The sequence below is a fragment of the Notolepis coatsorum genome (assembly GCF_963971535.1).
Source record: "Notolepis coatsorum genome assembly, chromosome: 12".
Lineage (NCBI taxonomy): Eukaryota > Metazoa > Chordata > Actinopteri > Aulopiformes > Paralepididae > Notolepis > Notolepis coatsorum.
Window position 1 is genome coordinate 101,838,212 of NC_140176.1, and position 13,107 is coordinate 101,851,318.

At 40.8% G+C, this 13,107-nt stretch overlaps 1 protein-coding gene and 1 pseudogene across 2 annotated transcripts; both read right to left on the reverse strand.

Moving 5' to 3' along the window:
• Positions 1–1,888: 1,888 nt before the first annotated feature.
• On the reverse strand, positions 1,889–11,058 carry LOC311238001 (annotated as a pseudogene). Its single transcript has 2 exons — positions 10,356–11,058; positions 1,889–2,612 (listed from the first exon to the last, which is right to left on the reverse strand). The product of its transcript is annotated as an uncharacterized misc_RNA (transcript).
• On the reverse strand, positions 7,582–7,893 carry LOC311238365 (histone H4; the record flags this gene model as incomplete). Its single annotated transcript, XM_084326398.1, has 1 exon — positions 7,582–7,893. The coding sequence occupies one exon, from the start codon at positions 7,891–7,893 to the stop codon at positions 7,582–7,584; it is 312 nt and encodes a 103-aa protein (XP_084182524.1).
• Positions 11,059–13,107: the final 2,049 nt, after the last annotated feature.

Here is a 13,107-nt window from a genome sequence, read left to right on the forward strand (position 1 = left end):
TGTACATTGGAGGGGGTTGGGTTAGGACATTTACAGGGGCCAGTTTCGAATTGCAGTCTCCCATAGGTGTTCTTTGAGAGTCATTTTGAAAGTGGGTATAGTGATTCACATTCCTTTACAGCTTTGGGTAGGGCGTTCCACATTGATGTGGCATAATTGCAAAACGTGTTTAGTCCCTTGTTTGAGCCGAATCTGGGTTTAACATGATTTGTGGAGCTCCCTCTGGTGTTGTGATCGTGGTATTCACTGACCTTTGGGAAGTATTTTGACATGTACATGGGTACCTTGGTCGTGTAGTGTATCTTGCAGGTTTACATCTGAAAATGTTTTGAGGAAGTGTTGTTTTTCCAATATAATACATCATCCTGAGACCCATTGTATTACTTTTTTTAAACATTTAACATATATATATATATATTTTACTTAACTCTTCATATTTTACAAAATGTGCACTGTAGTGTACAGCCGGACTTCATTGATCGTAAAACAATAAGAATCATAGGAATATTTTGGAATTATGAAAATTGCATCCACATTGTCTTTTCACTGGCCAAAAGTGTGTGTGACAACGAAGAAAAGAAAACTTCTAATTTGATTCTTCTGAATTGTTCCTGTAGCAGGCAGGCCCCTTTTCTGAAGTAGACCAGTGTTCCTCTGGGAACCGTGTCAGTCAAGTACATGACTGAATTACCACCTATTCCCATCTGTGTCATTCTTCCATGTTTGCTCTGATTAAAAACCTCAGATCCCTACATTTGGTTTTGGCCCATGAAGCCGTCTTTATCAACTTCATGTGGCTCAGTGCATTGCTATACTGAGATATATTGTTTGTATGTGATATAAATGGATGCTTGTGCCTTGCTAGTGAAATATATTGTTTTTATGTGCTCTAAATGCATGCTTGTGCGTTGCTACATTTGTATCTGCCATGACCCACTACCTTGTTGTTGTTGTCCTTACAGTATGCTATGCTGTAATTTGCCCAGAACAAAGCTTCTTTGTGGGTAGTGTACTAATATTTCATAACTGTCCTTTCAGAAAGCACTGAGCACACTAGGTATAGTTCAGACCTCCTTCTTGAGTGTTATAGGGAGACAAATATATAAATAAGATGAAGAGGGTGGGGTATGCTATTGACCTAAATAATACATCTGTATTTTAGATTTGTTCACTGGAAGAAGACGTATCATCCCCCGTCATCTGCAGCTGGCTGTGCGTAATGAAGAGGGACTAAACTAACTCTGGTGTGTTGCCCAAGAAGACTAATGACTAATTACAAGCGCAACATTGACAAGACAAATGAACCAAACCGGTCTGAATACATGCAATTGTGCTTACCCGGTATGTACCGTTTCCATAAATGGGAAGAATGAATACTTAAGTCTTTATGTTGACGAGGAAATGTGTTGTTTTGTAATCCATTGTAACTAATGCATCGTTCTGCCGTGGTTTGATTTGATCAGTCCGCTAGACTGAAAGTTTAGCAATAAATTGTAACTATATCTATTATAATTATATACAATAATTGTGATTCATATCATGGCTCATTGAAACAGTACCATAGCAGTCATTACGCGGTAACAAATGCACCATGATGGCAGCAATTTATGCATTTCCACATGTATGGATGTGATATGCAGTCTGATCTATATTTTAATTAATCATTAATTAGATTATGCTTATATAAAAATTGGCTTGGACGGAGTGAGACTCAATGTTCCCCGTCTGGTTCAAATTACAGATGGAAAAATGAAATGCATGTTTTGTATAATTAGAAGACCCCTTCCCCTCAATGTAGACTATTACTAGAATGCATTGTTCCTTCATGGGAAATAGTGGTTGGCTCTTAAAAGAGCCTTTTGATGTGAACAATGTTCTACTTGGACGCTTACTTCTTCTTGGGAGCTGCTTTCTTCGCTTTGGCTTGGCAGCCTTCTTCGCTGGAGCCTTCTTGGGAGCAACAGGCTTTTTCGCCTTCTTTGGGCTCTTGGCTACTACCTTCTTGGGACTCTTGGCTACTACCTTCTTGGGACTCTTGGCTACTACCTTCTTGGGACTCTTGGCTACTACCTTCTTGGGACTCTTGGCTACTACCTTCTTGGGACTCTTGGCTACTACCTTCTTGGGACTCTTGGCTACTACCTTCTTGGGGCTCTTGGCTGCGACCTTCTTGACTTTCTTGGGAGACTTCTTGGCTGCAACAGCCTTCTTAGCTGCAACAGGCTTCTTAGGCTTTTTAGCGGTGACTGGTTTCTTGGCCGCTGGCTTCTTGGCTTTAACCTCAGCCTTGTTGATCTTGAAAGAGCCGGAGGCTCCGGTACCCTTGACCTGGACCAGGGTTCCCTTCGTCACCAGACTCTTGATGGCAGTCTTCACACGAGCCTTGTTCTTATCCACGTCGTAGCCACCGGCAGCCAGAGCCTTCTTTACGGCAGCAAGAGACACGCCGCTCCTCTCTTTAGAAGCGGACACTGCCTCGACGACCAAGTCACTGATGCTGGGACCTGCCTTCTTGGGTCTGGGAGCTGCCTTCTTCTTGGTAGCCTTAGCCGGAGCGGCGGGAGCGGGAGCTGGAGCTGGGGCGACTTCTGCCATTATTTTCTCGTTATCTGCTGCGAAACAAAAGCTGAAGTAACTAGGAGTGTCAACACAGACTGATAGTGTGGCCGAGGCAGGGGGCTGGTCTTAAACACTGCATGAGAGCCATGTAGACTCAACCAGCCCGGTCCTCCTCTGTGCTGTCAAAATGCTCTGTCGCTTGTGTTTTCTCTTCGCATAAAATAGTTAAAATACACAACTATGAATATTGCAGAAATCTAACCCCAAATGTCCCAGCTAGTAGACACATGTCCAGTCAGAATCAAACTATTTGGAGAAACGTGGTTAATTTGTGGACGCTCCAAAACAATAATGTGTGCCGTCACCACTGTTGTGCAGCTACTTTGTTCTTGTATTTATCTCTTACAATTATTTAGAGTAAATTACAATCCGACAAAATCTAGTTTTCCAGCGAGCCGAGCTACCTGACAAGGGACTGAACGAAAGATGAGTCATCTGGGGTGACGCGTTTTGTTATAAATGGGTGACTTTTCGGTGTTGGTAAACACAGTCTTTTGTTGGTGGTGGCCTGTAGTGTGGGTGACCTCGACTTCGTTTGAGTACGTGAAAGGTTTAATGTGGCCTATAATGGATTAAAAAAAACTGAAATTAGTCCTACCTTTATGAGTATGTACCGTATACAAGAAACATAGCTACATTTAGCTTTTTGTTTACAATACAGGCTTTAAAAGACAACTGAAACAACATCTAACAGCCCTACGCCTGCACATTATGTACATGTAGACACACACACATACCCATAGTTACTTTTATTTTTACTTTATTGTATTTTTAGTGACAGGAATATTAGTAGCCTATCAAATAGGTGGTAAGAGTATATGGTTTCTCACTGCTTGTCAATTGAGTGCATATTTAATATATAGTGTTATGTCATGTATATTGTACTATGTATGCTTCCATTATGTTTAGGAATGCGGTATCATGTAATATGTTTGAAGTATATTGTCACTTTCTGATTTTTAATTCCACTTGGTTGCTTGTCTGAACATGTCTTATCTGTAACATGTTTATATGTTATGTGTGGACCCCAGGAAGAGTAGCTGATGTTTTGCATCAGCTAATGGGGATCATAATAAAATCATACTGTAAGAAAGAAGTACACAAACAGTCCATGCAAGGCCTCTATTGTTAGTGTCTATTGGTGTAGTACATGTTGATACATTCTGAAGAAATGGTTCAAGGAATGAAACATACTATGTTTCTACTACCTGTACCATAGTGCGGCATTGGCCCATGGTGAGACCCAGTCCTGTGTAAATGTTGGTGTCATCTGTTTAGTAACCCAAACAAGAGGAAACCATCGGCTCAACTCAGCATCATCAGTAAACATCTGTTACAAAAATGTATCCTGGCATTCCTATGATAAAAAATGATGGCATGTACCATTGATATCATGGTTTTAAAATGGACTATACCATTTTATTAATGGTTCCATTACATTTACCCATGGTACATCATTTAAAGAAAAAGAAAAAGAGCACCTTGTGATTATTATTATGGTAAATAATTTATATGACTGGTGGTACAATGGTAAAACAGAAAATAAAATTGTATAGGGCAGATTCAGAGAAACGATTGAGCTGCTGATCAGTTTGATCAAAAGTGTCCTTATTGGTAAATACTGCTCAGAAAAGTTAGGCCCAAATCTGTGATTTTATGTTGTATGACAGAAACACATCTAGAGAAATTGTGACTAGATTTGAAGCTAAAGGGGAACTATCTTATAAATGGCCTTTTTGAGTGTTTAGCATTGTTTCCTAGCTATGTGAACTTATATTAATATGATCTATGTCTCAAAATTCTCATATTGGCGCATTCTTCCAATTCTCCTCTCACAATATTCACCCTCACTGAACTGAGTCATTTGAAAATGTGCGCGATATGCGATGTCATAAAGACACCGCTGCATGTTAATGTTCAGGCGGGGCCGACGCTGCGCAGTGGTTTAGGAGCCCAGGCTCAAAACAGCTCGAGATCTTGAGGTAGAAAAATTCTGTTTTGAGGACTTTATTAGAAATACAAAACAATGAATAAAAAAAATATATATATTACAGAGGTGTTCCATAGACTCACAGGAATTGTGTAAAAGTGCCCAAATAGTGAAATAAATAGTAAAATAGTTCCCCTTTAACATTACGAGTGGAAAGAGTGGAGAGAGCATGGTGTGGTGTATCAGTGCATTTGTTGAAGTCCAAACCATAGGGGATGCCTGATGAGCAGAGTAACATTTCAGCCAGATGTGGAGGCTGCGTATCCTGCTAAACATGGAGGGAGAGGGGACCGGCGATGATCAGTATTGCTGAAGTCATATTTTAGACTTCCGATTGCTGGAGTTTGATGTCAACAATGTTATAAAAGCTTATTGTTGTTGTAATAATGTATTTAACATTTAACGTGGGTCAGGGGCGTATTTGGCACGGGGGACGTGGCAATGGGTCCCCCCCATTTTTTCAGAATGCAGTTAATGTCCCCCCCCCCCGTCTGACTACCTGTATGCAAAGAGTAGTAGATGGCCCAGTAGAGCTGAGTCTGACTACCTGTTCTATTATTATGCAAAGAGCAGTAGATGGGGGTCGCATTCTTGCCCTGCAAGGGCCAAGTACCCACTCGCTAAAGTACTTGTCTTTGCATAATAATAGCTTGGGTCGTCAGCCTAGGTGTGTGTTAAAATACGTCAAACATATTGTTTACACTGTCTTTCTTCTATTATAACCCTCCCAAATCATATTCAGAAAGTATCACAGAGACTTCTTTTGACCAAGGAATTAGTTATTATTCCGCGGTTTATTCACATAACGTTATATTGTTTACACTGTCTTTCTTCTATTATAACCCTCCCAAATCATATTCAGAAAGTATCACAGAGACTTCTATTGACCAAGGAATTAGTTATTATTTCGCGGTTTATTCACATAACGTTATATTGTTTACACTGTCTTTCTTCTATTATAACCCTCCCAAATCATATTCAGAAAGGCACACACAACATATTCCAGTTAACGGTATATTTTTTTAATGATTCGTTATGGCGTAATCAATACTTCCATGCGTATAAATTGCGTTCGCGACCTCCGTGTTTTGGGGGTAGTCATCAGAAACCTCGGATCCGGGATTCGCTCCCATCCGTCGGGCAAGAACTGTGGGTTTTCAGCCTCTCTCTCTGGAGCTTAACGGAGTTTCTGGAGGAGTTTCTGGAGGAGCTTGTCGCGGCTCATGCGCATGCGCACGCTCAACCAATCAGAGAGGGGCTTCGCTCAACCAATCAGAGAGGGGTCTGCAGAAATAGAGTTCAACCAATCAGAGAGGGGTCTGCAGAAATGCGGCTACGGGCCCTAACCCCCCCCCCCCCCCCCCATCGACGTCACTCGCCACGCCCCCAAATCTGTCCCCGGCACACATTGAGAGAGAATTACGCCAGTGACGTGGGTATGAGGTGGTAATAGACAGTCTCCTCCCCTCCGTATATATTATCTCCCAACCGTATGTATATCTCTCTCCCACCCCCTCCTACAGTCTCCTCCCCACCGTATGTATATTTCTCTCCCACCCACCCACCCACCCCCTCCTAATGTACAGTCTCCTCCCCATGATATGTATATACTGTCCGGATCTATGGGTAACAGTACTGTATATTTGCATATCATATATGTCACAAATGTAACAGTACTATGTACCTGTATGTCATGTATGTCCCTATGCCATAAATGTCATGTATGTTGTGTAATGTCATAAATGTCACTATGAATTGAAAATGGGGGACCCTGATGTAAACAAGACAAACGTCTTTCTCTGGTCTGCATCCCCTTAACAATTGTATGTATTGAGCCGTACTGTATTGTACCCATTCTGCATTCTGTTTTCATTTATTAACTATTTCACTTGAGGATGCTGCGATGTAAAAGTTATACACAGAGTGGTACAGAGGTAGACGAGTTGCAGGTGTGTAAAAACTGAATGCTGTGTACAGCAAATACATTATTTCCACCCCTGAAAATACGCTGTATCTTCTATTTATTAAGCTCCTATTACTGCATATTCTGCACAGCAGTGACAATTCTGATATTCTATTTGTGATCCTTGCCTCATTGCATTTAATTAAACATCACCTACAGTCTCATCACAGAAGGCAGTTATACTTGTTTAACCATCCTGTTTACAACCTTCCTGTCAAATATTTGCTTTCTTTTATCATTAATTCCACCACATACGTCTGTGGTGTTTCATGTAAAATCTGACTAGATAGAAGACTATAATACAGTATATTACTACAAGGTCGCAAATAGACCTGCCGTCGAATCAATACCTTAATTAATTTACATAAACACATAGGAAGGCTTCTAAAGTCCCGTGGCCTCTAATGAGATCCTTGAACAGACACACCTTTTAAAAACGAATTGAACACACGCACTATGCACATACACTTATATGTAAGACACTTTCTGTAAATAATTTACTATTTTATTTAATCTGATTTTATGTTATCCTACCCATTGTTACCATTCTTTTATGCATTGTTGGGTCTGAGCTCGAAACACAATTATGTCATTAGCTGCAATGCCCCTGTATTGTGGTGTATTTGACAAAAATAACTTTAACTTGAATTTGAGATCCAGTTCAGTAGTGTCCATTTACAGTATTGCTCAGACCAGTGTCAAAAGAGCTAGTATCTTAAATGCATCTATATGTTCAGATCAAATAGCCACCCCTCATAACTAGGCTACTTCTCTTCTCAGGCTTAAGACATTTGTAATGACTGTATGCAATTTTATCGTTCTGTACAAGTCATAATATATATACTGCACAATATAGAATCGTCCAAAGCGACTAGGAGGCGTACATATCTAGCAGCTAAGGATGAATGTTATTCTGAGACGCAACATGGAATCGACTCAATTCTAGTAAGATGTGTGTGGCTCTGAAAAGAGCCTTTGGGTCTTGGGATAGTTTGGATTGAATATACGATTAGCCGCCGAAGCCGTACAGAGTGCGTCCCTGTCTCTTCAGAGCATAGACCACATCCATGGCTGTGACGGTCTTCCTCTTGGCGTGTTCGGTGTAGGTGACGGCATCACGGATCACGTTCTCCAGGAAGACCTTCAGCACACCACGAGTCTCCTCGTAGATCAGACCAGAGATGCGCTTCACTCCACCGCGGCGCGCCAGGCGACGAATCGCGGGTTTGGTGATTCCCTGGATGTTGTCACGGAGAACTTTACGGTGACGCTTGGCGCCTCCTTTTCCGAGTCCCTTTCCTCCCTTTCCACGACCAGACATTTTCTTCTAGGATGAGTTCAAAACAAATGAAAATAAGTAATGACGAACAAAGGCAAAGCCCTCTGAATATAAATACTCTCTGAGGACGTAAAAGAAGACTGAGATAGCGCGTCATGCTAGGCGTGGCCAAAATCTGCAGCCCATAATAACCCTCCTTCTCACACACTTTTGACCATAGAACTGGTGTCACGTGATTGATTGATTGATTGAAAACTTTATAAACAGATTGCAGAATGGGTACAATACAGTACAGCTCAATACACACAATTGTTAAGGGGATGCAGACCAGAGAAAGACTTTCGTCTTGTTTACATCAGGGTCCCCCATTTTCAGTTCTTCATGACATACACGACATACAGATAGACAGTACTGCTACATCTATAAATTTATGACATACCAGATTTGCAAATACAGTACTGTTTGTGATACAAAAATAGTCCAGAAAAGATAGTATAATATACATTTGACGTATAAACTGTACATTGGAGGTGGTTGGGTGGGTGGGTGGGGGACACTGTACAAGCAACACTGTACATTGGAATATTGACAAAACCATACTTGGTAATTTACTGTACATTGGAGGGGGTTGGGTTAGGACATTTACAGGGGCCAGTTTCGAATTGCAGTCTCCCATAGGTGTTCTTTGAGAGTCATTTTGAAAGTGGGTATAGTGATTCACATTCCTTTACAGCTTTGGGTAGGGCGTTCCACATTGATGTGGCATAATTGCAAAACGTGTTTAGTCCCTTGTTTGAGCCGAATCTGGGTTTAACATGATTTGTGGAGCTCCCTCTGGTGTTGTGATCGTGGTATTCACTGACCTTTGGGAAGTATTTTGACATGTACATGGGTACCTTGGTCGTGTAGTGTATCTTGCAGGTTTACATCTGAAAATGTTTTGAGGAAGTGTTGTTTTTCCAATATAATACATCATCCTGAGACCCATTGTATTACTTTTTTTAAACATTTAACATATATATATATATATTTTACTTAACTCTTCATATTTTACAAAATGTGCACTGTAGTGTACAGCCGGACTTCATTGATCGTAAAACAATAAGAATCATAGGAATATTTTGGAATTATGAAAATTGCATCCACATTGTCTTTTCACTGGCCAAAAGTGTGTGTGACAACGAAGAAAAGAAAACTTCTAATTTGATTCTTCTGAATTGTTCCTGTAGCAGGCAGGCCCCTTTTCTGAAGTAGACCAGTGTTCCTCTGGGAACCGTGTCAGTCAAGTACATGACTGAATTACCACCTATTCCCATCTGTGTCATTCTTCCATGTTTGCTCTGATTAAAAACCTCAGATCCCTACATTTGGTTTTGGCCCATGAAGCCGTCTTTATCAACTTCATGTGGCTCAGTGCATTGCTATACTGAGATATATTGTTTGTATGTGATATAAATGGATGCTTGTGCCTTGCTAGTGAAATATATTGTTTTTATGTGCTCTAAATGCATGCTTGTGCGTTGCTACATTTGTATCTGCCATGACCCACTACCTTGTTGTTGTTGTCCTTACAGTATGCTATGCTGTAATTTGCCCAGAACAAAGCTTCTTTGTGGGTAGTGTACTAATATTTCATAACTGTCCTTTCAGAAAGCACTGAGCACACTAGGTATAGTTCAGACCTCCTTCTTGAGTGTTATAGGGAGACAAATATATAAATAAGATGAAGAGGGTGGGGTATGCTATTGACCTAAATAATACATCTGTATTTTAGATTTGTTCACTGGAAGAAGACGTATCATCCCCCGTCATCTGCAGCTGGCTGTGCGTAATGAAGAGGGACTAAACTAACTCTGGTGTGTTGCCCAAGAAGACTAATGACTAATTACAAGCGCAACATTGACAAGACAAATGAACCAAACCGGTCTGAATACATGCAATTGTGCTTACCCGGTATGTACCGTTTCCATAAATGGGAAGAATGAATACTTAAGTCTTTATGTTGACGAGGAAATGTGTTGTTTTGTAATCCATTGTAACTAATGCATCGTTCTGCCGTGGTTTGATTTGATCAGTCCGCTAGACTGAAAGTTTAGCAATAAATTGTAACTATATCTATTATAATTATATACAATAATTGTGATTCATATCATGGCTCATTGAAACAGTACCATAGCAGTCATTACGCGGTAACAAATGCACCATGATGGCAGCAATTTATGCATTTCCACATGTATGGATGTGATATGCAGTCTGATCTATATTTTAATTAATCATTAATTAGATTATGCTTATATAAAAATTGGCTTGGACGGAGTGAGACTCAATGTTCCCCGTCTGGTTCAAATTACAGATGGAAAAATGAAATGCATGTTTTGTATAATTAGAAGACCCCTTCCCCTCAATGTAGACTATTACTAGAATGCATTGTTCCTTCATGGGAAATAGTGGTTGGCTCTTAAAAGAGCCTTTTGATGTGAACAATGTTCTACTTGGACGCTTACTTCTTCTTGGGAGCTGCTTTCTTCGCTTTGGCTTGGCAGCCTTCTTCGCTGGAGCCTTCTTGGGAGCAACAGGCTTTTTCGCCTTCTTTGGGCTCTTGGCTACTACCTTCTTGGGACTCTTGGCTACTACCTTCTTGGGACTCTTGGCTACTACCTTCTTGGGACTCTTGGCTACTACCTTCTTGGGACTCTTGGCTACTACCTTCTTGGGACTCTTGGCTACTACCTTCTTGGGACTCTTGGCTACTACCTTCTTGGGGCTCTTGGCTGCGACCTTCTTGACTTTCTTGGGAGACTTCTTGGCTGCAACAGCCTTCTTAGCTGCAACAGGCTTCTTAGGCTTTTTAGCGGTGACTGGTTTCTTGGCCGCTGGCTTCTTGGCTTTAACCTCAGCCTTGTTGATCTTGAAAGAGCCGGAGGCTCCGGTACCCTTGACCTGGACCAGGGTTCCCTTCGTCACCAGACTCTTGATGGCAGTCTTCACACGAGCCTTGTTCTTATCCACGTCGTAGCCACCGGCAGCCAGAGCCTTCTTTACGGCAGCAAGAGACACGCCGCTCCTCTCTTTAGAAGCGGACACTGCCTCGACGACCAAGTCACTGATGCTGGGACCTGCCTTCTTGGGTCTGGGAGCTGCCTTCTTCTTGGTAGCCTTAGCCGGAGCGGCGGGAGCGGGAGCTGGAGCTGGGGCGACTTCTGCCATTATTTTCTCGTTATCTGCTGCGAAACAAAAGCTGAAGTAACTAGGAGTGTCAACACAGACTGATAGTGTGGCCGAGGCAGGGGGCTGGTCTTAAACACTGCATGAGAGCCATGTAGACTCAACCAGCCCGGTCCTCCTCTGTGCTGTCAAAATGCTCTGTCGCTTGTGTTTTCTCTTCGCATAAAATAGTTAAAATACACAACTATGAATATTGCAGAAATCTAACCCCAAATGTCCCAGCTAGTAGACACATGTCCAGTCAGAATCAAACTATTTGGAGAAACGTGGTTAATTTGTGGACGCTCCAAAACAATAATGTGTGCCGTCACCACTGTTGTGCAGCTACTTTGTTCTTGTATTTATCTCTTACAATTATTTAGAGTAAATTACAATCCGACAAAATCTAGTTTTCCAGCGAGCCGAGCTACCTGACAAGGGACTGAACGAAAGATGAGTCATCTGGGGTGACGCGTTTTGTTATAAATGGGTGACTTTTCGGTGTTGGTAAACACAGTCTTTTGTTGGTGGTGGCCTGTAGTGTGGGTGACCTCGACTTCGTTTGAGTACGTGAAAGGTTTAATGTGGCCTATAATGGATTAAAAAAAACTGAAATTAGTCCTACCTTTATGAGTATGTACCGTATACAAGAAACATAGCTACATTTAGCTTTTTGTTTACAATACAGGCTTTAAAAGACAACTGAAACAACATCTAACAGCCCTACGCCTGCACATTATGTACATGTAGACACACACACATACCCATAGTTACTTTTATTTTTACTTTATTGTATTTTTAGTGACAGGAATATTAGTAGCCTATCAAATAGGTGGTAAGAGTATATGGTTTCTCACTGCTTGTCAATTGAGTGCATATTTAATATATAGTGTTATGTCATGTATATTGTACTATGTATGCTTCCATTATGTTTAGGAATGCGGTATCATGTAATATGTTTGAAGTATATTGTCACTTTCTGATTTTTAATTCCACTTGGTTGCTTGTCTGAACATGTCTTATCTGTAACATGTTTATATGTTATGTGTGGACCCCAGGAAGAGTAGCTGATGTTTTGCATCAGCTAATGGGGATCATAATAAAATCATACTGTAAGAAAGAAGTACACAAACAGTCCATGCAAGGCCTCTATTGTTAGTGTCTATTGGTGTAGTACATGTTGATACATTCTGAAGAAATGGTTCAAGGAATGAAACATACTATGTTTCTACTACCTGTACCATAGTGCGGCATTGGCCCATGGTGAGACCCAGTCCTGTGTAAATGTTGGTGTCATCTGTTTAGTAACCCAAACAAGAGGAAACCATCGGCTCAACTCAGCATCATCAGTAAACATCTGTTACAAAAATGTATCCTGGCATTCCTATGATAAAAAATGATGGCATGTACCATTGATATCATGGTTTTAAAATGGACTATACCATTTTATTAATGGTTCCATTACATTTACCCATGGTACATCATTTAAAGAAAAAGAAAAAGAGCACCTTGTGATTATTATTATGGTAAATAATTTATATGACTGGTGGTACAATGGTAAAACAGAAAATAAAATTGTATAGGGCAGATTCAGAGAAACGATTGAGCTGCTGATCAGTTTGATCAAAAGTGTCCTTATTGGTAAATACTGCTCAGAAAAGTTAGGCCCAAATCTGTGATTTTATGTTGTATGACAGAAACACATCTAGAGAAATTGTGACTAGATTTGAAGCTAAAGGGGAACTATCTTATAAATGGCCTTTTTGAGTGTTTAGCATTGTTTCCTAGCTATGTGAACTTATATTAATATGATCTATGTCTCAAAATTCTCATATTGGCGCATTCTTCCAATTCTCCTCTCACAATATTCACCCTCACTGAACTGAGTCATTTGAAAATGTGCGCGATATGCGATGTCATAAAGACACCGCTGCATGTTAATGTTCAGGCGGGGCCGACGCTGCGCAGTGGTTTAGGAGCCCAGGCTCAAAACAGCTCGAGATCTTGAGGTAGAAAAATTCTGTTTTGAGGACTTTATTAGAAATACAAAAC